Source organism: Magallana gigas, chromosome 5 (genome assembly GCF_963853765.1).
Source record: "Magallana gigas chromosome 5, xbMagGiga1.1, whole genome shotgun sequence".
Classification (NCBI taxonomy): domain Eukaryota; kingdom Metazoa; phylum Mollusca; class Bivalvia; order Ostreida; family Ostreidae; genus Magallana; species Magallana gigas.
This window is the reverse complement of record NC_088857.1, coordinates 3500700-3527544: the sequence shown is the minus strand read 5'-3', so window position 1 is coordinate 3527544 and position 26845 is coordinate 3500700. Positions and strand designations below refer to the sequence as shown.

General features: G+C 35.3%; 1 protein-coding gene across 1 annotated transcript; it reads right to left on the bottom strand.

The window, feature by feature from the left end:
- Positions 1-458: 458 nt before the first annotated feature.
- Positions 459-26784, bottom strand: LOC105338358 (vacuolar protein sorting-associated protein 11 homolog). Its single transcript, XM_066084601.1, has 29 exons — positions 26739-26784; positions 26372-26446; positions 25710-25883; positions 25546-25596; positions 25385-25450; positions 25159-25256; positions 24608-24752; positions 24140-24229; positions 23802-23938; positions 22881-23022; positions 22687-22766; positions 21854-22007; positions 21327-21473; positions 20644-20835; positions 20182-20287; positions 19263-19292; positions 18864-18964; positions 18495-18578; positions 15753-15803; positions 15558-15646; positions 11309-11383; positions 10225-10316; positions 9207-9292; positions 8772-8893; positions 3472-3570; positions 1516-1575; positions 1149-1215; positions 895-960; positions 459-756 (listed from the first exon to the last, which is right to left on the bottom strand). Exons 1-29 carry the CDS (start codon positions 26751-26753, stop codon positions 688-690), a joined length of 2763 nt encoding a protein of 920 aa, XP_065940673.1. The 5' UTR covers positions 26754-26784; the 3' UTR covers positions 459-687.
- Between the last annotated feature and the right edge of the window lie 61 nt (positions 26785-26845).

Sequence of the window (26845 nt, the reverse complement as noted above, 5' to 3'; positions counted from 1 at the left end):
AGCAAATGTGTCTCAGAGTTCTACATGAAATGGAGAAATGATAACAAGACCGTGGACGGAGAGGCGCGTAAACTTAATCCTGGGAAAGATGATCCGTGTCACAATCATAGAATGACTGTGACTTACATAATCTCTTTGACCTTGACACTAAATGAATGAGGTTTTCTAGGTAAGATATTGAGCTCTTTATCAGTTAAGTTAATGATTAAATACAAAATGTGAGAGCTAATGTTGTAGATGGATGGAGGAATAGATCAACATGCCAAATCTTACAATATTTCCCTGGTTAAGTAAACAGATACTCAAACCTGAATGAATTTCTTCACCCAGATTACTACCAAACTTAGGTTTTATCCTAATTCTCTGTGTTCATTAAATACATTATTAAGATTACTAACTCTTTTGTGAATTATAAAAACATGGGTGAAAACATTGAGTAATGCACAAAATAACACAAGTTGTTAAAAACATCAAATGTTTTAATAATTATATACATATAATCCATTCAAAACAATTACACTTAGGTTTGCTGAAACAAAGCGATCACAAGATAACAATATTGCACTGAGGAGTCCCAGATCTAGCTCTGGTAGTGTGTTTGTGTCAGGCAAGTCATCACAACTCCTGGTGTCTGCTGTACCGCTGCCTGGGTAACCATTACTAGCATCACCCGCCACCCGGTGAAATCTACACATACCGGCTGGTGGCCGGGGATTTAGAGGTCTGTCTGGCAGGTGAATCCGTGATCAGGGTCACCTGGAAAAGGAGGAAACAAACATTCTGATATGTTGTTAATTGGTAGGAAGACAAAATTTGTGTATTCCTTGTAAAAAAAATGTTTGACACTGCTCATAGGTAGTTATAACAGGGATTGGCCAGGAGGATTAGAATTACCTTATTGAAAACTCCTCTCCCAAAGTAGTCTGCCACCACTGAGAAGCCATCTTGAGATCTTTGTAACTGTAACAAAAAAAAAGATCAAGATATACCAGAGGCAATAACTGTATGATCTATCAGTACTGAAATGGATTATTTGATGATAGTCTTAGAATTACAACTAGTGCAGTTGCTTGATGCTAGTCTTACATCAGAGCTATGTGACAGGGTGTTGGAGATAACATGGACCATACACTGATGGATCCTGTTACCTGATTATGGAACTGTTCGTGAAGATCTCGGCTTTGTTCCTGGGCTCGAATGATATCCATGATTTTCCTGGAAATAAACATAGCTGTCATGTGTAGTGTATTAGTGGAACCAACTGTCGCGGTGGATGAGTCACTCCACTTAGACACCCCCAAACTCTTGACAAACACAAAACCCCCCAGAATATAACGAGTTTGGCACTCTATGGTTTGTACTTGTACAGAAGTTAATCAGCGCAATCTGCTTTATGTCTAATATTTGGGTGGCTTACCGATTACCAATGAAAACAAAGGTCTGTGTCAGATACTTTGTACATTTTGATATAGAATTTCAATCTCAATACACTTTTCTACAAACATGTTTGTTTACCTGTTTTCTGCAGCACAAACTGGACACTCGGAGTCGTTTTCAGCATAACTTTCAAAGCAGCTGGAAAAGAAAACACAATAAATACTCAATTAAGGTGTAAAAGATTAAACAATAATGTGATTTTCTTTCAGTTTACAAAGAAGTACCGTACATGGTGCATGTATTGTTTCTCGTTAAAATGAAAAAATAGAGAAACAAAAAACATGCTGAAGCTATATTGATTATGATGTTATTTTGGGAACGGAAATAATTGAAATAGCATTTGAAAAACCTGATCAATGCTTGTGATTGACATGCGGTGTATCTAGGAGGCCTACTCTCCCAGGTAGATACAAAGTACGCAATAATCTGAGAGATGTAAAATACTTTGTGTAGAGGGACTGAGTGCGTCTCCAAAAAAAGAGACACAAACACGTAAAAATCAATTTTTTTTTCATGTGTTCACCATTTTCTGTAATTTAAATAAAAATGACTTTAAAAAGCCATTACAGACGAAACTAATGAGTGTCCATGTGCTTGAAAGATAAAAAATTATTTCAAAAATAGCAAAATTAGATACACTGTACTGTAAAAAATTCCAAATCAACGTTGGTATATAGTGACTGTTGTATATAAAGTGATTACCATAGTATAGGGTGATTGACATATATGATGGGATAGACATGGTGTAGGTTGGTTGGCATAGTATAGGATGATTGATATAGTGTAAAGTGTTAGTCATAATGATAATAACATACTGATTCACATAGTGCCACACTGTTGTTAGTTGAAGTAGATTGACAAATTTTAAATGATTGACTTAGTGACACATTTCTGGCAGTAGGAGTAGGTTGACAGTTTAGATTGATTGACATAGTGACATAGTTCTAGTGGTTGGAGAAGGTCAACATAGTTTAGAATGATTGACATAGTGACATATTTCTGGTGGTAGGAGTATGTTGACAAAGTTAAATGATTGACAGTCACATTTTTTGAGTGGTAGGAGAAGGTTGACATAGTTTAGATTGATTGACATTGTGACATATTACTGGTGGTAGGAGTATGTTGACATAGTTTAGAATGATTGAAATAGTGACTTATTTCTGGTTGTAGGATAATGTTGACATAGTTTAAAATGATTGACATAGTGACCTATTTCTGGTGGTAGGAGTATGTTGACATAGTTTAGAATGATTGACATAGTGACCTATTTCTGGAGGTTGGAATATGTTGACATAATTTAAAATGATTGACATAGTGACATATTTCTGTTGGTAGGAGTATCTTGACATAGTTTTGAATGATTGACTAAGTGACATAGTTCTGTTGGTAGGAGTATCTTGACATAGTTTAGAATGATTGACATTGTGACATATTTCTGTTGGTAGGAGTAACTTGACATAGTTTAGAATGATTGACATAGTGACATATTTCTGTTGGTAGGAGTAACTTGACATAGTTTAGAATGATTGACATAGTGACATATTTCTGGAGGTTGGAATATGTTGACATAATTTAAAATGATTGACTTAGTGACATATTTCTGTTGGTAGGAGTATCTTGACATAGTTTTGAATGATTGACTAAGTGACATAGTTCTGTTGGTAGGAGTAACTTGACATAGTTTAGGATGATTGACATAGTGACATATTTCTAGAGGAAGGAGTATGTTGACATAGTTTTGAATGATTGACATAGTGACATTTTACTGTTGGTAGAAGTATATTAACATAGTTTAGAATGATTGACATAGTGAAATATTTCTGGTGGTAGGAGTAGGTTGGATTGACAAAGTAGAGAATTAATGACATTACAACATACTGCCAGTGTAGGAGTAGGTTGACGCAAACACGATGAATATAATATATATAGTATAGTATTAACATATTGGGACATGCTGCTGGTAGTAGAAGGAGGATGACATAGAACAGAATGATTAACATAGTAATTAAAAGAATAATTGACACAGTGACTTACTGCTGATGGTAGGAGTGGGGCTCGCACAAGAAGTGAACAGATGGCAGCTCCAGTGGGTGGTTACAAATGTTACACTTGGAAGCCTGAAATACCTTGGCCCTAAAGATAAAGTATAAATTTATGAATGTCAAGTTTATAAGGAATATAGTTTCAAGTATTGTGTTTTCTTGATTACTGGAATAATCTCCTTGGTCCTGAAAATTTAAATTTTAGAAAATACCAGTCCAGATCAATCAAGTTTATAAAGAATACATGTATCTTGCTTTACTGGGAAATGTGCATAAACATATTTGAAATCAATATGGTAATTAGTCTGCAACAAGAAAAAACAAGTCTGTAAATAAGAATCCGCTCTGTAACAGCATCCTGGCCGACAGTTATAAATCTTCCCCCGTGTGCTGCAAGTCTCCAGATACAGTGAAGCTCTCTATTATTATGTTAAATATCTATTTATGGTGCATGCGAACCCTGGTTCAATATCCCCCACAGCTGTTAGGGGACACCAGGGGCCATTATTAGTGTGTCCCAGATGTTATTGACTAGCCCCTTTAGTACAGTAATGCAAAGCAAATTTTCACACATCTCCAGTATGGACGTTCCCATTAATCTGCACAGCGTGTGGATCTGATTTCCTTTCAAAGTGCTAATCAATTTAATAATTAATGTTTTTAAATCACACGTTCCGATGCTCAATATAGCTTGAGATCGGGGAGAAATCTGGCCTGTATTTTATTCTGCTGTATTATTGACAACTTTCAGATAACTTCTCGTTTTTCACCTGATAATTATTTGATGGCATCCCTATGAAGTTCCACAAAGGTATCATAGCTAACTATCAATTATTATTTATACATAGATTTTCAGAGTTCAATAGAATGTAACAGGAAGAGAATGTAGCTGTTCTCTGCACAAAGTAATCCAACCACTGCTGGTTAAACTCCTTGCCAGCATATTTCAATTCATTGTTTTCTTGCGAGTTATTTGTGATGATTTATACATAAGGTTTTCAGATATAAATACAATGTAGAAGGAAGTGAGTATTGCTGTACTTTGAACAGATTAATCCAATCAGTGCTGGTTAAACTCCTTGCCAGCATATTTCAATTCATTATGTTTTCTTGCGAGTTATTGTTATGATTTACCCTGGTATACATAAGGTTTTCAGAGTTCAATACAATGTAAAAGGAAGTGAGTATTGCTGTACTCTAAACAGATTAATCCAACCAGTGCTGGCTAAATTCCTTGCCACCATATTTCATTTCATTGTGTTTTATTGCCATTATTATAACATAATATTGTAATTTTAAGAAACAGTTATCAAGATAATTTTACTAAAGAGGGAAGAGATTGTATGCTTTACAGAATAAGAATTCCTTTTCACTAGGTCTGTCAACAGAGAATTAGCAAGAATGGAAAAAACTGATATCGCTCACAGTTTGCTTTGTCTTAATAAAACTTTCTCATTTTTAATCATGATACTAAAAGAATTACTGTGTTAGAGTCACATAACAATTTTTAAGGATAACATTAATATTGCATTTATCCCTATTAAACAATAATTCCAATACTGTACTGTATAACATAGAAAACAGCAGCATATATTTTTATCCCAATCATACTCCCATGTTCAAGAGTTTAGAAGTGTTAATCAGTTGTTGATGAGTGGTATGTGAAAGTTACGTATGACAACAGGTAAATATCTCAAAACTATATTTGAACAAATATTGCAGTGTTTCATTGAAAAGGTTGTCAATGACCCTTACCAAAGTAAAATTATTGCTGCAACAATGCCGCAATATTGCGGCTATATTGCAGCAACACATTTTTGTTACCAGAAACCAGATTTTGAGACTAGTGAAATGTTGCCGCTAGCTGCAACAACTTCTGGTAACATTTTGGCAATACTGCTGGAGTGTTGCCGCTAGCGGCAATAACTTCTGGCAACATTCTGGCAATACTATTAGAGTTATTTCTGTAAAAAATTATATTAACATGCACCTAGAATATTGCCACTAGCTGCAACGACTTCTGGTAATATTCTGGCTACACTCAGTATCATACTGCCAGAAATAATTTTCTGGTAACATCAACATGACATTGTATTTGATCATTTAAATCATAAACTAATTTATACATAATATATATGATTCGATCTGGCAATACTGCTAGGCATCATATTTGATTTCTGCTTTAATTATAATTTAAGGATCGAGCAGTGGAGGGGGGTTACAAAATTGTCAATTAATTATTTAGATATGATTTCAGTTATAACACCTCAAAATTTGCCAGAAGTTTACCACAAACTTTTCTTTTTTCTCTGATTTATTATGCTTACTGAGCTTGCAAAAGCTTTAACAGAATTTAGACTTATAAAATTTTACACATTTAGTACAAGTCTAAAACTGTCAATTATAATTGCATGAATTGCTTTTGTATACAGTACATATTTTCCCCCACCCCCCCCAAAAAAAAATAATAAGTCGAAAAAATTAAATCTAATAAATATTTTATGATTAAAGTCTTATTCTAAGAAAGTCTCAATTAAAAAAATCCAGTGCTATTCCCTTCAATCGCATATAACTGTTATGCATGGATACGATGACTGTTTGAATCACCCCCCCCCCCCCCCAACTCATGTTTTACGTGAATACCGACCTGTCTGTTCTTTTGTAACAGTATATTCTTTTCATTAAGTTAAACTATCAGTCTACTTAGATTTGAGTATCCAAACTGCTCGATGCATGTTGAATAATATTAAGAATTTTCGTATGCTGTTTGTTTCCACTCAATGTTAAGTTACGCGCGCGCTGATTGGTCGATCAAATCCCTAGCCGCCAATTTTCACATTCGAAGCTGCCATGTTGTCTGCCATCGAGCCTCCTCAGGCTCCTGCCATCATAGTGATCACTGGAGATAGTGAAATGAATGAAATACGGGAATTATCTGTAAACAAGGTTAAAAAATACACTGTCAATGGAGTGTTTATCTGTAAAAAAAAAAATCAACGGCTGAACTGAGGACGAATCTGAGTGAACGAATCGAGTGTTGACATCCCCTGCACCATCTGCATGAGCACGTTTTTGAAAAAGTAAGTTTAGCAATAAAAATATATTCATTGAATGGCAGTTTAAACATGTTTGTTATAAGAATATAAACCGAAAGACTGCGATCTACCATTTAATATACCAATGGGTTTAACACTGTTTAAGAACAATGCGCGGATCTAGAATTTTATTGGGGGGTGGGGGTTCGACGGTTATTTGAGTTTGCCAGGGGAAAGGGGTCCGAGGCATATTTTTGGTAATTTTAAAATGTAATTTAAAAAAGTTTGAAGGGGGAGGGGGTCTGGACCCCCCCCCCCCCCCCTTGAAACTGCTTAAAATCTGAAAACAATTTCCAATGTGCTTATATGAAATCCATTTATCTTCCCAGTAGGTCTGCGCTGGGTTACACAGACCTGAAGAAAACCATGAAAAAAGCTGTCACCTTACTGATTAAATGAATGGTGCAACTGGCAACCAAAAAAGAATAATGACGTAATTTGTTTAAGATTATGGAGAGGAACAAATACACAACAGTGCTGAATTCCAGTGTGGATATTGTTGTGAATTCCAATGTGGATATTGTTGTGATATTCTGATAGCTGTTTTTGTGATTGTTTATGTGTGAAATAAGAATGCCCACGATGCTGTCAAAAAAAGGACATTTGGATTGCCTAGAACGAATGCCTTGATCAGTCGTAATACAGCAAGTGGTTGTGCAGGACTTGTGAACTATATGGTTTGAGCTTTGCTTACAGTCCATATCCGTCTGTGCGTGTTGTGTCAATCCGTCTGTGCGCGTTGTGTCAATCAAACTACAATACATGTTATTCTGCAGCAATAAATTGTCACTGATTGGCTGAGTACTTTTAGTCAAATTTCATCAGGATTTGTTCATCATATTTGTGTTTATTGTATTTATTTGTTAAATTTAAAGATTATTAATTTTAACTGGTGTCCTTTATAAGCATGTTGAAGTTCCAGTTTCAGGTCTCTTATATTATACATTTTAATATATTTTTAATTCAATACTTATTTTGTGCATGTTACATTGAATAATATAATTTTTTTACTTCTGTAATATTGTGTAGTCACAAACTGTTTTTTATTTTTTATTTTTGAAAGTCCAAATTTAATGTAATGCGAAATGTTAGTCTTGTTGTAACCTTTTGGATCTTTAAAAAAATAAAACTGTAATGGCAATTAAAGATTTTTTTTTCATTTTGGTTGTAGATTAATATAATATACATGACTGCTTTACTGTATACATTTATTATTTATAAATATTGCATATATTGTACCATTGATGCCAGAGCACAGAAAATGCATTGAACCAATATTTCTGCAATGTCATTTTTCTTATGCAAATGTATTGCCAGAAAGGTGTTGCAGCAACACTTTTCTGGCAATATTGCTGCAATATCAAGTATTGCCAGAAAGGTGTTGTCGCAACAGTATGTTGCAGCAAAACTTTTGCGGCAACATCTTTCTGGCAATATTGCCGCAATCTCATTTGCATACGAAAAACGCTACTGCAGCAACATTGCCGCAATGTATTGCCAGAAAGGTGTTGTCGCAACAATATGTTGCAGCAAAACTTTTGCGGCAACATCTTTCTGGCAATATTGCCGCAATCTCATTTGCATACGAAAAACGCTACTGCAGCAACATTGCCGCAATGTATTGCCAGAAAGGTGTTGTCGCAACAATATGTTGCAGCAAAACTTTTGCGGCAACATCTTTCTGGCAATATTGCCGCAATCTCATTTGCATACGAAAAACGCTACTGCAGCAACATTGCCGCAATGTATTGCCAGAATGTTGCTGCAGTATTGCTGCAATAATGCCAGAATGTGTTGCCAGAAGGTCCATATTTTGGTAAGGGGATCCATTTCTTTGATTTTCTCCACACGCAATATTGTAAAAACGGCACAATACCAGTGATAGCCTAAGACATTCTGTTAAAAATTGTCTCAAGAGCATACACACATATGAATAGATAATAATAAACTCTGAAATGTCAAGCAAAACATTTGTGATGATAGTTGACAATAAAAAAGTTTTTTGAACTAGAATCAATTCATTTTGATGTCAGCTCATGTCCAATTACCACCATTTTTTTGGGTTAGGTGGATTGGGGTTTGAGGGGTTGGGTTTGGATAAAAGATAAACATGGAAAGAAGAAAAAAAATACTGTTGAAATAGATCACTTGAACAGCCCTCTAGAAGGGATATAAAGGGCAGACAACTCCTACTTACGTTGTCTTCAGTTCCTCGATTTGTGCCCGCTTTTTGTCCGTATCTTCTCTGTACTGCTTTATCAACCTCTCGTCTTCAGCGATTTGGTCATTTTCCATCTGCAGCCTTCGAATGATATAGTCCTAGAACAAAGAGTAAAACTATAAAACAAAGAAGGCCATGTTGAAGCTCTGTATATTTTTACAAATTTCTTTCCCTCCTTATTCTAAAATCATACCATGGTTTTCTTCAAAGTTGATACCAAGTAGTTCAAGTATGCTAAACTTTCTTTCATGAATCCATTCTTACCATATTTAATTGCTTCAATACTAATAAAATCCATACAAATTTATATCAATCAAACTGTATTGATGAAATATTAATCTAATATTCTATAAATCTATCAATACTTTGCAGATAATGACATGTACAGGTACTTCACAGTTGTGCACTCACCTTAACAACAGACAATGTTGCTGTGGAATTATGGGCCAGGGTTTGAATCACAAGTAATGGAGGCAGAAGGTTCTTCTTGTCGATTTCTTATCCCAAGTTAAGAAAACAGAGGAGTTGATAGTATAGGTTTTTTTACCACTTTCACTAATTAATTGGGTCTACCTTTGATTAATTGTTCTATGGAACAAAAATATCACTTGCTTTCTTAAGCTGATGGAAGGTGGACAAATTTTCATTTTGCACATTTAATTGTACAGTGATTGCACACTTGAGATATAGTTATGTCAAAGAAATCTGGATATGATGTCATAATCAAAATACATTGATAAATTGTTTCTGCCACAATATATGTGCTATATCATTAATTCACATTGAAATTACTAGATGTATTAGCTAATCTTGCTGTGATTTTTATGTTAAAATACCCCTTAGAGCATCACCTTATATGCAACATGAGCAAAGATTTCACATATCACGAATTTAGTTTCTTCAAACCTAGAAATGAATGAATGATGAAAGAAGAAGAAGTCTGTAACACCAAAAATCTGTATAATCCAGTATGTTTATAATACAATTTCAAGATTAGGGGAATAAAACAGACTTCGGTGTAAGCATAAATTCATTACAAGCATTTTTGTTGTGAACATGTTTAACAGTATTATAATAGACAAAACTGATCTTGTTCATCTTAAGGGAATTAAACATACTTCATTGTAAGCATGATTCTTTGCGATGGTGTTGGCTGTATCTGTTTTACTGTACACACAAGACTTGATTAGTTAATCTTAAGGGGAACTTAACAGTCTAGAATGCTGTAAAGGTGAATTCAATACAATAGGGTATGTTTGCTATAATCATGTTTGTTTGCAAAAATAAAACTGATTTTGTTAATCTTAAGGGAAATTAAACAGAACTGGGTGTAAACAAGATAAACAAGAATTCACTATAAGGGTGTTTGCTGTAACTGCTCTCCTGTATTAAAATAAGGCTCATTTTGTTAACCGTCAGTGAAGGATACGGGAGAGGACCTCCATCAGCTGAGGTTTACAATCATCCTCTTTCCTGGCAAAATATGAAAGCGCCTGTACCCACAAGTTAGAGTCTTGTTGTCTGAAAAAGAGACAGAGACATAAAATAGGAAAGTGTCTAATACCCACAAATTAGAGTCTTGTTGTCTGAAATAGAGATTCAAGTCTGTCATCAACATCAACACCATCATATATCAGAGATTAGAATTACCCCCAAGGGGATTAGAATTACCTCAAGAAGATTAGAATTACCATCAGGGGATTAAAATCACCAGGTACCTCAAGAGGATTAGAATTACCACTGGGGATTAGAATTACCATCAGTGGATTACCATCATCATCAGGGTATTACCACTTACACCAAGGGATACTTATTACCATTAAAGGTTAACAATCACTACTGAGGACTTTCAATCCCAAACCATCCATTTATTATAGTGGCTTGAACTCAAAAGAGGAAAGACGTGAGGTTATGGATTGTAGTCTATATCAAAGTTTCTGCAGTATTTTTAGATAGCAATTTTCATCAAATTTTACAAATGGATATTTTCCTTTAGAAATATAAACAATAAACATCAATATTTTGAATTCTGCAATGAATAAATGGACTCCGACCCAGGAATTTTACAGTGAGAGAAATTAAAAAATCTGTGAAGAGCCAGCAAAAAAGAATCTTCAAGCAAACAATGATATTACAGTCTGCATACATAAATGTATAAAGGTCAATCAATTGATGTTGCTGTCTGTCATATAGTTTTCATTATAAAGTCACAACTAACACATCAATTTATGCACAAGCATTTACTTCATTGATATGTGAAGTTTATTGTTTGAATAGCACAATGCTTGACAGTGTGCCATGACCTCATTTTTGTAGTTTTAAATTTTGAATTCAACTTAGATAAAAAGGGATATATTTTATTTTTTGAGCTCAAATAAATGGAAATTATTGCTTAATTATATGTCTACCAAGTTTTGTGATAGTACGAAGTTAAGTAAAAAAGCTATGCAAAAAGTTTTTGTATTTTTTGATTGGCCTCATACATGTAAGCTAAACCAACACTGTGTACTTACCCAAACTTTTTACAGGTCTCTATGACGTTTACATAGTCATCATGCTCCATGTGGTACCTCAGTATCTGCTGGTATCTGTATTAAAAAAAATATCTAAGTCACACCATCTATACATACTATGTAACCATTCTCTTATAGCAAAGACATCCTAACTGAGGCCGAACATGACCAGATGACCCATTCAAATGTCTCTTGTACGACTCTGAGATGTCTCTGATGAGGTTTACAATGTAGATTTTTGTCTTTGAATTTCAGACTTTAGTGGATTCTCTGGATACTCATCACGATCTACTTAGCTAAGCATAAAACAATTAAATCAATACTGGTGCTGCTGTGGAGATTCCATAAAATACCAACTCAGTGTCTGTCAGAGGAAAACAAGTCTACATCAATGCATAATACCAAAAAAAAAACCCACATTATATTTCTACCCACCCTGCTTGATAATTCATAAGTATGACAGTCCAATGATTTATTTATGTTCTTTGTCTCCTAATTAGGCCAGAACTCCACAGGGCACTTAAGATTTGGATATCAATGTTGCTTAGTGCTGCTGGGGCATTAGTGCTCTCAGGGGTAATTACTTCATTAATTTCTACCATAGATTAAAGCCCAAGGATTATATGACATTTCTTCCCTGCCAATACACTCAATATTGTATAAGTATGTTGGTATATCAACAAGTGTATAAGTATGATTAACTTATTGTTCCTTAAAGTCTATAGGTGAGGGGCTACCATTCCATTAAAGGAATGAAGAGGTATAAGGACATTCTCCAACTCAATCAACCTTCAAGTAGACAATTTAATCTTTTAAAAGCTAATTCAGGGAGAAGCAGCAAGATAATATAATGCCAAACTTTCAGCGGTTTCAATATCTGAGTGAGCAGAATAGCCGGTTCAGCTGTGAGGGGCACGAGAGTTAATACCATTGAACATACTGCATTGTTATGCCAGTAGCAAAATGAACTTTTAGCTAAAGTATATCTACCCTAAAAAAAAAAAATGGATTGGAAAAAGTGTTTAAAAAACATCGTGCTTACTGCTAACACTGGTTGTTGTTAAGTAGGATTTTTTGACAAACAATATGCATACCTTGTTGTTAGGTCACACGATTTAACACCATAGTTTACGTGGTGGTTGTTAATGATGACATCATGTACCTGTTTCTCCTATTTGAAAATCACGTTCTCATTTGTAAAGGCACAAATAAATATCCAGTAGCACTAATAACTTATCACAGCAGTCATAATCCTTCTTAATCCATGCTCATGATCTTCAACTCATTTAAAAAAGAAACCAAAAAAAAAAATATATTCCAACACTGGTATCAGTATTGTATTGCAAATAAAGAAACTGAAGATAAATCTGGTGATATAGAGCAAAAATTAGAAAGTAAGCACTCTATACATTTATTGCATGATGGTGAGGGAAATATGAAGATATATTCCTCCAAGAATAAATCATATTTCCCAAGGGCTTTGATTTTTTGGGGGGAATAAATCTTTATACTTCCTGAACAATCATGCAATAAAAGTTTTATTGTACCGAAAAACATATGATTATACAAAATACGTCGAATTCTATTAATTTTCAACTTGTCGAAAGCAATAACGTCGTGATCGTTTGTTTTTGTTTTTTCTTATTGTCTCTCTTTTCTTTCATAAATTCGAATCAAACGTAGTAAAATTGGTTTTTGTGGCATAAATAGAATTCAAATGATAAATTTGATTTTATCATATATGTCAAATTCGAATGCTCTTATTAGCTTTTTCATACCTTTGGAATGAAAAATCTCGAGATTTCTGAAGAGGTGAGACACAATATTTATTTCCTGGGAGACACGACGTTTTGTTCGCCCTGTCAAGTGACTCTCTAGACCAATCAGATGATGCGTTATATAGAATAATCATATTGAGGTATAATAAAATATTTTGCAAATCGACTTTAATCATGTTAAGTGGATAATAAATTGTCTGTAACATTATCATACTTCGGGTATTCAGTGGAGAAAATAAAAAAACGATGATTATTCTAATTAGTCTCTCTTTAAAACTAGTTTAGAAAGACTTAAAAACCTTCATATTTCTGTGACCACATTGAAAGCAGTTAAAAGCTTACTGTGGGACTACCTGTTAATTTTCACCATGTGTAATTAGCACTATTACAGGAGACAGTAGAGCAACTTTGTTAGTGGATCCGTTCATTATGTAACAATCTGATTTTGTGGTCAGTTTGAAAAGGTCACTCAGGTACTCTACTTGAAGGTTACACCTTTTGTAACACTGGTTAAGAGAGGTCAAGTACACCTGACACGGCAGGTATATTACACCTCCGAGGTTTCCTTCTTCAGGTGATTTTCTGGTACAAGTTTGTTGTTGTCACCTTTTTCTGGGTGCCATTCAAGCTTTCAAGTTTAACCCACACATTTAGAAAATGCTATGATTAAACAGGTCAACTAAAAACACAAAGACAAGCTGTAAGATATTGAAATAATCAGCTTCTTATAATAAATATACATATCATATAGAGAATGAATATTTCAAATGTAATATTACCCATTATATGATCGAACTATAAAACCTATCTGAAAGAATTCTATCGATATATTTTTCTGAAAAGAGTCATCTTGAAAGTGTTTCATGACACTCATAAAAATAATTCATCTTGGTCAGTCTTTTGCATGTAAGAAAAAGTCAATATCAGAAAAAACCCAATTTTCTGTTATAAGTGTTTGAGATAATTCATGACGTCTGAATACAACTACATGTGTTAAGAAAGCGAGGTTTTCAGACCCCATGAATTAATCTAAAATACACCAATTTATCAAGGTCAGTCTGGGAAATTTTGTGCTCTGTATCACCTCATATTGTTTGGTTTTTTTCATTTGCAATACAAATACACAGAAGGATTACATGTAATAAGTTGTTACATGTTCCAGACTGTAGTTGTCCAGTCAGTTGACCTGATTTTTCCCCCGGGGGCTGGAGTTCCTGGCTACAGTGTATTGATCTTTGGTGTAGGTCACTTGATGTCATACACATATATACTGGTGCAATGACATACTGTCAAACCATTTAAAAATCTCTGGAGACTAATTTTTGTGGATTGTGAACATTGGACATTTTATGAGAAAGTTGTTTAATAAAGAATGCAGATGGAGATGAAAATCTGATGGAGACTGCCCATTAGGCCATAAAAAATTAATCTCTTGGTTCTCAGGCCATTATTTTCAAAAACAGATGCAGTCGGGCAGTGATAATTTTTTATTTTTATTTTATAAACAAAAGAATGCTGTATTTTTCTTCTTATTTTAACATGTGCAATTCTTATTCAAATCCAGAAAAAGCGATGTTTAAAAGCAAATAAATAGTTACCTTAATTGCAATGAATTTATCGGATTTATTAGCTCAAACTAAATGAAATAAATACCCCGGTAAGTCATCATTTTCAAAAATCACCACAACTACAAGGCTTAAGAAAGCCATGTGTTTAAGCACGATATGCATTTGAGGTTAAAAGATGTTCTTCATATCCCGAAACTAAAATCATTGCTATCACAATTATAACTTAAACACAGCATCTCGTAACGACACTTTGGCGTCCATTTGCCATTGTTATAATAAAATCTGAATTATTGCGATGTTTGCAATTATGTTCTTTATTAAGTCAAGCTTTCAATTTAAGGATTCATTTAATGAAATAAAAGGACAATGCACAATGTTAAATCAGATGTGTGTGGGTCTGCATGATAAGCAAGGAATTAATTTTTGATGGTTTTACAAAAAATTGTAAAAATTTGCCCATCTTGAATTTTAAAAATTTCAGTTTTTTTAAAATCACATCTCTGTTTAGATACATAAGAAGTTTCTCATGATTCAATCATCAAAAAGACCTCCAGGTGAGTTTTTTTCATACAGGTACAAAAGTATGAAGAGGTCAGAACAGCAGATAGAGTTACCCACAGGCGGGCCTTTAGAATCAACTAAGTTTTATAAGTAGGGCTTTCCTTACAGGTATACAATCCAAAAACACTTAAAAGTGGCCTTTTTCACAAAGGTACAAAATCCAATAAGACTTAATTACTGGTTGGATTTTTCTTACTGATATACAATCCAATAACACTTACAGGGTGAGCTTTTTCAACAAATCCTACAGGTGACCCAACAAATCCTACAGGTGACCCAACAAAACCTACAGGTGACCTTTTTTTTTTTTTTTTAACAGGTATACAACCCAACAAAACTTACAGGTGGGCTTTTTCATACAGGTACAAAATCCCGACCTTGAAGTCATTCATCTGACACAGAACCATGGCCTGGTCTAGGTCATACTTGGCCTACAAAAGATATAAACAGTCTGAACAGTGTGTCATTTATACAGGGTCTGATTACGTACTACAATCAGAGTAAAAAGTTACAGAGAAAACTCCAGTCACGACTTACATCTGGGTTCTTAAGTAGTTCCTCTGTCTTCCTCACTCGCTCTGTTTTTTTCTGTTAAACAAACAAAATAATATCAGATTCATGTTCACAAATGTCGCTACATAAAAAAACAAGAGGCCCATGGGCCACATCGCTCACCTGAACAGCAGTTCCTTGTAACATTACATTTCGTAGCATATGCTTTTTCTATTTTAAACATTGAACCCCTTTCTGGGGACCCAGTAATGGTCCGAGGTTTATGGTTGGCTTGAACAACATAAATAGTAACATAGGAATGAAAATGTGTAGCACTGCGGTGGGACCGCACGTACACAACCTGAAAAACTGAACGTAGAAGAGTTCCACTTCAAGAGGAATAACTCTCAGACTGTACAGAACATTAAGAAAGATAACTCTTGGTTCCACTACATTAGAGTTTACACAATTTGAGGATCCTTGCATAGTAATCTCACAAACTGTAGCATTATAGTTCTCGAAAAGAACTTTTTAAAAACATTTTCAATATATCTTTCTATGTTAAACTTTGAACCCCTTTTGGGGCCACAGTATTAGCCCAGTGCTAAAGTTTTAATTTTTTGGAATCTACATTATTTAAGGATGCTTGCATAGTTATCTCACAAGCTGAAGCATTATAGTTCCCTAGAAAAAGATTTTTCAACATTTTCCCTCTATATTTCTATGCTAAACTTTGAACACCTCTTGGGGCCCCAGTATTAGATTGAGGTCACGGCTTTTATAATTTCGAATCTACACTATTTGAGGGTGCTTACGTAGTTATCTGACAAATTGATGCATTGTAGTTCTCGAAAAGAAGATTTTTAAACATTTTCCATACATACCGGTACTTCTACATTTAACTTTAAACCCATCTTGGGTCCCTAGTATTAGTCCAGGGGTCACTATTTTAAAACTGTCGAACCTTCATTATCCAAGGTTGTATGCATGATAGTAATCTCACAAATTGAAGCATTGTAGTTCTCGAGAAGAAGATTTTTTAACCTGTTACCTTTATATTTCTATAATAAACTTTGACCCCATCTTGGGGCCCCATTATTGGTCCGGGGTCACGATTTTACGAATTAGGAATCTACATAAGCGAAGGATGCATGCATAGATATTCCACTAACTAAAACATTGTAGTTCTTGAGAAGAAAATTTTAAAACTTTTCCTTTGTTTTTCAAAATGTTTAAATTTTGAACCCCTCTTGGTGCCCATCAATTGTCCGGGAGTTACAATTTTTTGAATCTACATTATTTAAGGATGTACATGTATGCATAGTAATATCCCAAACAGTTGCACGATGGTTCTTGAGAAGATTTTAAAACATTTTCCTATATATGTTAAAATCTAAACCCCTCCTGGGGCCCCACTTTTGTTCGGGGGTCACGATTTTTACAATCTTCACTATATATACAACCTTTTGTGTATGTATTGGCATTTTTGGTGAAGTGGTTCTTGAGAAGAAAATTTTTAAACATTTTTCATATGTAGCTCTATGTTAAATTTTGATCCCCGCCTGGGGCCCCAGTTTTGGTCCGAGGGTCACGATTTTTACAATTTAGAATCTTCATTATACATACAAGCTTTTGTGTAAATATTAGCATTTCTGGTGCAGTGGTTCTTGAGAAGAAGATTTTTTAAACATTTTCCTATGTATTTCTATGTTAAACTTTGAACCCCGCCTGGGGCCCCAGTTTTGGTCCGAGTGTCACGATTTTTACAATTTAGAATCTTCACTTTGTATGCAAGCTTTTGTGTAAATATTGGCATTCCTGGTGCAGTGGTTCTTGAGAAGAAAATTTTTAAACATTTTCCTATGTATTTCTATGTTAAACTTTGAACCCCGCCTGGGGCCCCAGTTTTGGTCCGAGGGTCACGATTTTTACAATTTAGAATCTTCACTATGTATACAAGCTTTTGTGTAAATATTGGCATTTCTGGTGCAGTGGTTCTTGAGAAGAAGATTTTTTAAATATTTTCCTATGTATTTCTATATATGTTAAACTTTGAACCCCACCTGGGGCCCCAGTTTTGGTCCGAGGGTCACGATTTTTACAATTTAGAATCTTCACTATATATACAAGCTTTTGTGTAAATATTGGCATTTCTGGTGCAGTTGTTCTTGAGAAGAAGATTTTTTAAACATTTTCCTATGTATTTCTATGTTAAACTTTGAACCCCGCCTGGGGCCCCAGTTTTGGTCCGAGGGTCACGATTTTTACAATTTAGAATCTTCACTATATATACAAGCTTTTGTGTAAATATTGGCATTTCTGGTGCAGTGGTTCTTGAGAAGAAGATTTTTAAAGACATGCACCCTATACTCACTGTTTCGCAATTATCTCCCTTTTGAAAAGGGCTGTGCCCTTTATTTTAACAATTTATAATCCCCTTTCCATAAGGATGCTTTGTACCAAATTTGGTTAAATTTGGCCCAGTGGTTTTTGAGAAGAAGTTGAAAATGTGAAAAGTTTACAGACGGACGGACAGACAGATAGACAGACGGACGGACGGACGGACAGACGGACGACGGACAACGGGTGATCAGAAAAGCTCACTTGAACCTTCGGTTCAGGTGAGCTAAAAAGAGCTTAAATTGATCGTACAATACACAACTGATTTACACTCACTGGTGACACAACATTATTATGAGCAGTCTGTGATTGTGTATAAACCAGAAAATACTTTGTGAAGCAACATTACAAAATTGATACAATAAATTTAAGTGTGTGGCTGCTCACCATGCTGTCGGTCTCGTGTACAATGTCATGTAGGTACAGCTCTAACAGGGAGTTGTAGAGTAGACTCGGAGAGTTAGGCTGGACCTGTGTACAAACACAAAACATTTTTAAAATCTATTACTGTATCTAGAGAACTAGAAAATATTCACCTCTATAATGCTTAGAGAAAAGTCAGGATTACCACTCAAGCACATATTAGTACATGTAAATGGTTGAGCTACTTCCCTTTACATCATCAGTGTGTTCTGGCGTTTATAAACGTCATTAAGAAAAAAGTTACGAAACCAAGTCAGCATGAAACAGCAGTCAATTTCAATGTTACTTAACAGACAGTACCACCGTGTTATGTCCGGACAATATATCACTTACCCTAATCATGTGTTCCAAGAACTCAGTCAACCTTTCTGAGTTGTTGACAAAGATGTGGATGAAGTTTTCTGCCTGCGCCTTCTCAATGTGGCCAACTGTTCCTGTATAAGATGGAGAATGACAAAATAGTTCATTCTTACCCATAACAAACACAGAAATAATTCCATCTGGCCCCGCTGTCACCAACATTACTCAAGTCAAAACTCAGCCTTAAGTCTGATTTTTTACCTCGAATTCATGCACTTTTTCCTTTAAACAGATTTGAGTTGAGGACTGAGTTGAGTGAGGTAAAAATTTTGGTGACGATGGGGCCTAACCAATACTGTGTACAGAATGACTAATTCTCATTTACTGGTAATTCTTTTTTAGAACATGTAGAGAACATACAGACTTACTTACCATCATACATATTTTGGTCAACTAGCGGCTCTAAAACAGAGATTAACATATTCATTAAAATTAATACAAATCCTGAAGACTGAAAAAAAGATTTATGTTTTATGTTATACAGTATATTGTTAAAGGAGCAAGGTCATGATTTTGGTCAAATTCAGTTTTACTAATTTATTATTTACCATACAATAGGAATGTATTTCTAATGATCAAGTGAAATGTGAGTGTCAGTCGTAGAGTTGTAAGCAAGATACAGGGCTCACAGCTCTTTGTCATCTAAACAAGGTTCATGCCCTGTTTTTGTTTACATAGGTTCAATATACCAGTAAAATATCTTTTTCAAGCTGATCTGTCCATCTTCTTATTCGTTTTAAGCATAAAAAAGAGTTCCTAATGTTTAACAGTTAACACATTCATTTTAGGTCTAAAACTGGAATTTTAACTTCAACATTCAAAATGTGAACAAAAGCTTTGTTTACTAAGCAAAGAATTGTAAGCTTTGTAACTCGCTTATACCTCAACAAATGATTTTCAAATTTAGGTTGCTTATTAAAAATGCCTTACTGAAGCATTATAAACATTAAATTGGAAAAATAATATTTGACCAAAATCGTGACCATGCCCCTTTAATAGTCAAAATTGATTCTAGCAAATCAAAATAATGTAAGTTACAAAGGAAAAAAATCTTAAAAGATCCATGCTCACAATAAATCACGATTGATAAAAATATCATTATCATAACAGAATGGAAATGTTATTGTGCTGGGCAGACCCCCCCCCCCCAAAAAATCCACAAATAATCTTGAGTTTACTGTACAGATGATTTTGGAATTAAACACAAATAGACAAACACAGAGGTAGACAGGATAATGACCGATTAGAACAGATGAGGCTGGTGTTATAAATACACAGACAATATACTGACTGTCCGTCGGGCGGTAGTCCGTACACAGTCTTTTAAGCAGCTCTGTAGTTTCCTGGGGTACCTCTGCCATCAACACTTTTCCATATCTCTTCACATTTTTCTCAGCCTGGAAAACAAAGTAAAATGTGTCTTCTTTTTTGGGGGGGGGGGGGGGGGGGGAGTGCACTTGTAGACTGAGAAGTAATTACTGGTATTGTTGTTACAGCATCATTAGTAAAGCACAAAATTTTGAGAAATTTTGGTCAGTTTATTCACAAACTCAAATGTTTATCGAGATAAGAAACACAGCAACAGTTTGTATTGGTATAGCCATTGTCCATGAATTTAAGAAGAGTGTTTTCTTAAAAACTTTGCAATGCAATCCATCCAAATTAAAGCCCTTGAAGAATGTGAATGACTAAACATATTGCTGGCCTACCTCAGAGAACTTGAGCTTGCCGACTAAACATATCGCTGGCCTACCTCAGAGAACTCGAGCTTGCTGATGTACTGGAGCGCCCTCTGGTACTGTTTGATGTCCTCGAGCTGGATCCGAAGGTACCACTCGTGTTTACCGTGCTTCTCCGCCAGGAACAGAGCATGCTCGAAGTAGCCTGCCTGTCTACAGACCCTGATGGCCGTCTCTACGTCAAAGTCCACCTCCCGGTCCTTGGTCTACAATAACACCACACACAGCATCAATAACCATCTAAAGGATTGTTTTTACACCTCTGTGTTCAATTCTAATATTTACTTGTGAAATAATCTTAAAAATTCCTAAATGTCACTCCATGATTTAATCTTTAGTTCAGGTATCACTTAACCAGATACTACTGAAGTATGAAATCAACTCTCTTAAAGCACAGCTGTAACTATAACCTTTATATCATGATGAATTCCTCACCACTATGATAACACCATGTTGAATTCATTGATGAATTGACAATGTCTTCATTAATATATTTACATGTACTATACCATGATTTTGTCAGTTGTTATCATAATAACATGACAAATTGAAGTGTGATTAATATCATGATGAATTTCTCAAAGAATTCATAATAACATGATGAAAAGACATGCAAGTTATCAGAGATATGACTCAATCCATGATAATTTCATCAATGAATTCACAATGACAAGATGACTAGAAGTACGGTTAATACCATAATGAATTCGTCGAGCTTGTTGACGTCCTTGAGCTTGGTGTAACAGTTCAGGAGGAGTGTGGTGTGTTCCTCCGTCGCCTGCTGTTGTTTGTGGAGGGCCTGCAGGTACTTGGTCAGATTATGGATTCTCTGGGCATCTAGAAACTACACATTGGTATATTTGTGATGAATTTAAATACTTATCAATCACCAAAAATTAACCCAAAGGTTTGTACAATCATGTACAATCATGATGTGCAGAAATTCATACTGAAATTGCTGTCTGAAAACAGGTCAAATGAAACAGTATAATCTGCTACTTCTAAATCAAAACTTTCAAACAATGGTAATAAGTGTTATCTAATTGATGTGTTACAACATCTGTATGATGTAAATGAGAAAACTTTCATGGAAAAGATTGGCAGAGATTTTAACCTTATGAACGACATTGGAGGCCTCCAGTTTGCCACATTATGAATAAGAGTTTTACCCTGAAAATGACATAGGAGGCCCTCAGTTTGCCTCATTATAGGCAAGATTTATACCTTCCGAATGACGTAGGAGGCCTCGAGTTTGCCGATGGTTTTGATGTACTGGTCTATAGCTCCATCGTGGTCCCCCTTGCTGTATAGATGATCCCCGTACTGCGTGAAGATGTCTATCAGCCCCTCCTGGTCGTACTGCTGACTTTTAGCCAGACTGAAAGATCAAGGAAGAGGCAACAGTACCAAACGGGTCAAGTCATTTACAGAACAAGTGAAAAGCTGTCAATGTGACAGCAAACCGGGTTTTCTTTCATGTGAACTGTATCCATAATCCATGTCAACCCGTATCCAGTTAAATGGAGTACCCTATATGCAATATTTTGCCAAAATATGACTAAGTTCAAAAGCTGGTATTTTTTTCATAAATTATCGGAAATCAAAATCCTAGTAATATGCACACCTCTGATATATGTACAATTGTTCTGCAAAAGAACAACCTCCTATCTTGAAAACTGTAGGAGGAGTTATCCGTACAATAAGGGTACCCTATATGCAATATTTTGCCAAAAAATGACTAAGTTCAAAAGCTGGTATTTTTTTCATTAATTATCAGAAATCAAAATCCTAGCATTATGCACACCTCTGATATACATGTATGTACAATTGATCTGTAAGAGAACAACTTCCTATCTTGAAAACTGTAGGAGGAGTTATCCGTACAATGAGGGTACCCTTTTGGCAGCCGCCCGCCCGCCATTTTCACCATTTTAATAACCGGATTTTTCCGTTGGAAAACCCGGTTAAAAACACACCAGTTGACAGCATTATTAATACAGAGGAAATCACATTATGCTGTGGCAAGAAAGACAACTCTAATTTAACATGGACATTACCTGATGGCTAGTGTGTAGTTATTTTTCTTGAACAACATTTCTAATTTGGTCTGAGTATCTTTTTCTTGTAATTGATATATCTGTAAAGAAATGAAAAGTAAATTCCCAACAACATTGACATAAAAAGCTAGTGACATCAAAAACTGCAACAAATGTGTACGATTGGTTTACTGGTACACTGTTTGAACTCTGACCTTTCTGTCTCCTCCTAGAATGTACACACAGCCCCACTCAGAGAGGACGTCAATGACGTCAGGGAAGGGGGCGGAGTAAGCAATGAACTTGTTCTGGATGTCGTACACAGTGACGATGTTCATCTCCATGGTCTGTCCTCCCCTGTGTGATAGAAACATAAACACTGCTATATAAAACATTGTAGAGCTCTAACAGTCTCCCTCTGCTTAGATACCAGACACAGGGGCCATAGGGGGACAATAATGAATATACATGCACATTACAAACTCATTTTACCAGTCATCTGTGTTCAGACTATGAAGAGTGGTAATTTTAGTCATAACTATTGCTTTTCAATCACTCAGTGATCTAACTATATTATTTCAAGGCTGGAAAATGATAGTCTTGCATGCAATGTTAATGCTCTACATAACTTTGATTAGCTTAAGATTTTTTATAAGAACATTAAAGCTGAACACTGCTCATAAATAGGCACCGTCAGACAGATACCTGATATATAAACCCTTCAATTCCGTTACACCCGATTGTACACCTGAAACTCGTGGCCGAAGTGTAGTATTCCTTTTGTGGTCTTTTGATTTTATGCATTTATTTCTTATTGTATGTGCATATTCTATTTGTAAATAATGCATTGACCAACTTATTTGATGTTAGTATTCTCCTGGCTTGAAAGAAGCGTGTAAAATTTGATAATTATATCATGACCGAGTAACACTGTGAGTCAAGATGTACGTCCACACAGGTGAGACCTCTACAGCGAAGTACTTTGAACTGTTTAGAGGTCTGTGCCTGATATAGGGGTTGTAGGGACATCAGTGACGAAAGAGAAACACGGCGGACAGTGTCTATTTACGAGAGGCGTTCAGCTTTCATTCAATCAATTTTTTTTTCAAAAATCCAGCTAGAAGTTGTAAACTTACAACTGTACAGGCCTTGGCAGAGTTTTATCCTCTTTGCCGACTACGATCAGATAGTTCCTGAACCAGTGGAGGCGTAACTTCTCCCCTTCAAAGGCGAGACAAGGCCCCCTGCTATCTGACTGGTAAAAGTACACCGCCTGTGGGGAGTGAAAAAGGCACATCTTTACTTTTTAGAGGGTCCAGAATTTCTTGCATAAAAACTCTAACAATCCTATTAATATACTGGTACATAACTCATATACATGCACATATATTTTAAATGAAAAAATGACTTGAGAAAATAGAGCCGTAAATCCAATTTTTTTTACTTTCACTTTGGAATGAAAAGGTAAACTTACATCTGGCCTGGCCACCACGAGCTGGTTGTCCTGATTGTGGTCACTCATCACCACACCGCCCAGCTTACCACCAAACTGTTCCAGCGTGTTCTACAACATGTCAAAGTCTCTATCAACACAAACGGTGATCAAGTCTTTATTCTACAGGACTTTCTTGCATTTTAACTTTGGAAATTTACCAATTAATAACGTATGTCCAAAAACATTTTTATATACATTTGATAGAGGCTTGTATTCTGTTGTATGAAGAATAAAGATCTAATCTTTGTTAACAAATTAAAATGAACATGTCTTAAGTGAAAACTTTGCAAATTGTTTTATTTAGTATGTTGGAAGAAATATTCAAGTTTAACAGGCATCATTATCCTCAGGACTTTGTGCTAGTTTTTTTGCCCCATCATGGCATGACACAAACAGCTGTTGTTATTTCCTGAACTTCCTAGACAAAGGCCTAACCTGGAGACCTACCTTGATGTCTTGTTTCCCTGAGATATTGATGGAGACGACACTAGCTTCTGTCACCACGAAGAGGAAAATATTTTTGCCCTGGGTTCTAAACTCCAGCGCTGTTACTGGCCTGGAGGTTTCATGGACAATCCTGGACTTGTTGTGTCTGTTAGAAATAAAGAATGGATATCAAGTATGCCATATTTTTCTTAACATTAGAACAATTTTAAAAGGTGCTTCGACTTTGGGAAGTTGTGACTAACAACAATGTGACGCATGTCTGTCTATTTTATTGTTGGCCACTCAGCCATGGCACTTTGAAATCAGCTAGATTTAGCTGGCTATTGAGCTAAGACTACGCAATCTGTGTATATTTCACTTGAAACCAGTGTCATTTTTAACTTGTTTTGATGCAAGAAAGGATACTTACATCCCACCCAAAGTCCAAAGTATTGTTAATTCTCTGCCATTTCTTATTTTCATTTTTTTAATTAACATCTGTGTAAAGGTTGAATCCCACATCGAACAAGAGACCCGACAGATCTTAATATATCTGTATCTTAGATTCATACCTGTCTCTGGTTACATCGCCCTTGAAAAGCATGACACTCCCATTCTCAAAGCCTACTGCCATCCAGTTCAGGTTTTCATGGACAACTAAACATGTAACCTACATCAAAAAATAACTAAATCAATACAAACAAAATTGATATAAAATTAAAGAGGTCTTTCTCTTACTAGTATGTGAATCCACCAAGCACCTGTCATTATGCTATTTTATGAATTTTTAAGTCTTACTGGTGTTGCTTTGTTATTGGGAATGGCTCTGCTAATTCTGGTACAAAGAGGTCCTCCTTTTTCCATCTATAAATTAAAATGTTTTAACAGTTCTGAAGATACCGTACAAATAGCAATTCTCAAATGAAAGCAAACAGCACCAAAAAAGCATGTACTAGTACCTTGTCTAAATTCCAGACTTTGATAAGAGGGTTAATGCCCTGTTCATCTTCCTGTGCAATGAAAACTCAACATTACTACCAATGGTCAAAATATTTTGATTTCTTTTTCTCAAAAATTAAATAATATCTAACTATGAACAAGAACAAATGTACAGAAATCTGACCCCTATGGAGACGAGGAGATTGTGCTGTTTTAATTGGTACAGGTGCGACACTCGGATCTCGTACGCCTTGAACATGTTAAGGCTCAGCTGTTTGTTGATCAGGTACACATAACCTTCATGGTCCCCCACGATCAGCTGGCCCCGCCCACTCACACAGGCCGAGATGTTCACATCCTGTAAAGCAAAACAAAAGTATCACTAGTTAGTACTAGAAACAGACAAATATTACATGTACTGTAATAGTGCACTTTGCCTAAATATTGAATTTACTTTTTTGATTTCAAATTTTTAATAATCTAGAATACAAATTTCTCATGGTTTTGATGGTATGTGATTCTTAGCCAACAAGTTGTGTGATTTCTATCCTTGAGCATTGGTTGGTTATTGCACAAAGCAAAATTTAAGCATGATTTGCCAACTGCAAGTATACCAAAGTTGTATATTATCTCTGTACATTTCGCACACGTTTGCATCAAAATGTGGTTGATCATTGAACACACGGTGACACCTGTATGATATAGTGAAGCCATGAATAACTAAACATTGCATCTACAGCACAATTATCTTCAAATTGGCTTTACAGTCAAATTTTATATAGTAAAACCCCAAAGACCTCTAACCTGAAAATTACATGTATACATATTACTTTGGGAAGTGTGTACCTTTAATTTGTCATAGACTTGGTCACTCTCTGTGTCCTTAAGAATTTCCTTGTCAAAGAAGTTGAACCTCCTCCACTAAAAGAAACAACCAAAAAAAAAAACATTAGTAAGTTTTATGTTGTGTTTATCATTTGATTTAGTAAAATCTTTAGTATACATGTACAGTGTATATGTACATGTAAGATAAACCCGGCAGTCAACATGGTCAATGTTCCTCAACTGCCTGCATGTTGCTTCAGTCTTGTCACAAAAAAATATACACAGCTCCTTGTTAATCCTTGTAAAACTTCATGTGTTTTTTCTCTTAAAAAATTTTTCAAGCTCTAAAAAAGTGTTATTTACAGAGAAATGAAAATGAAACACCTACTTGCAGAAAGGCCATCTTTTCTGAAAAATCACGTGATCGCGCACTGTTTATGTGAAGTTTCGTAAATTTATATGAAAGTTAAAAAGATGCACAAATTTGGGTTAGAG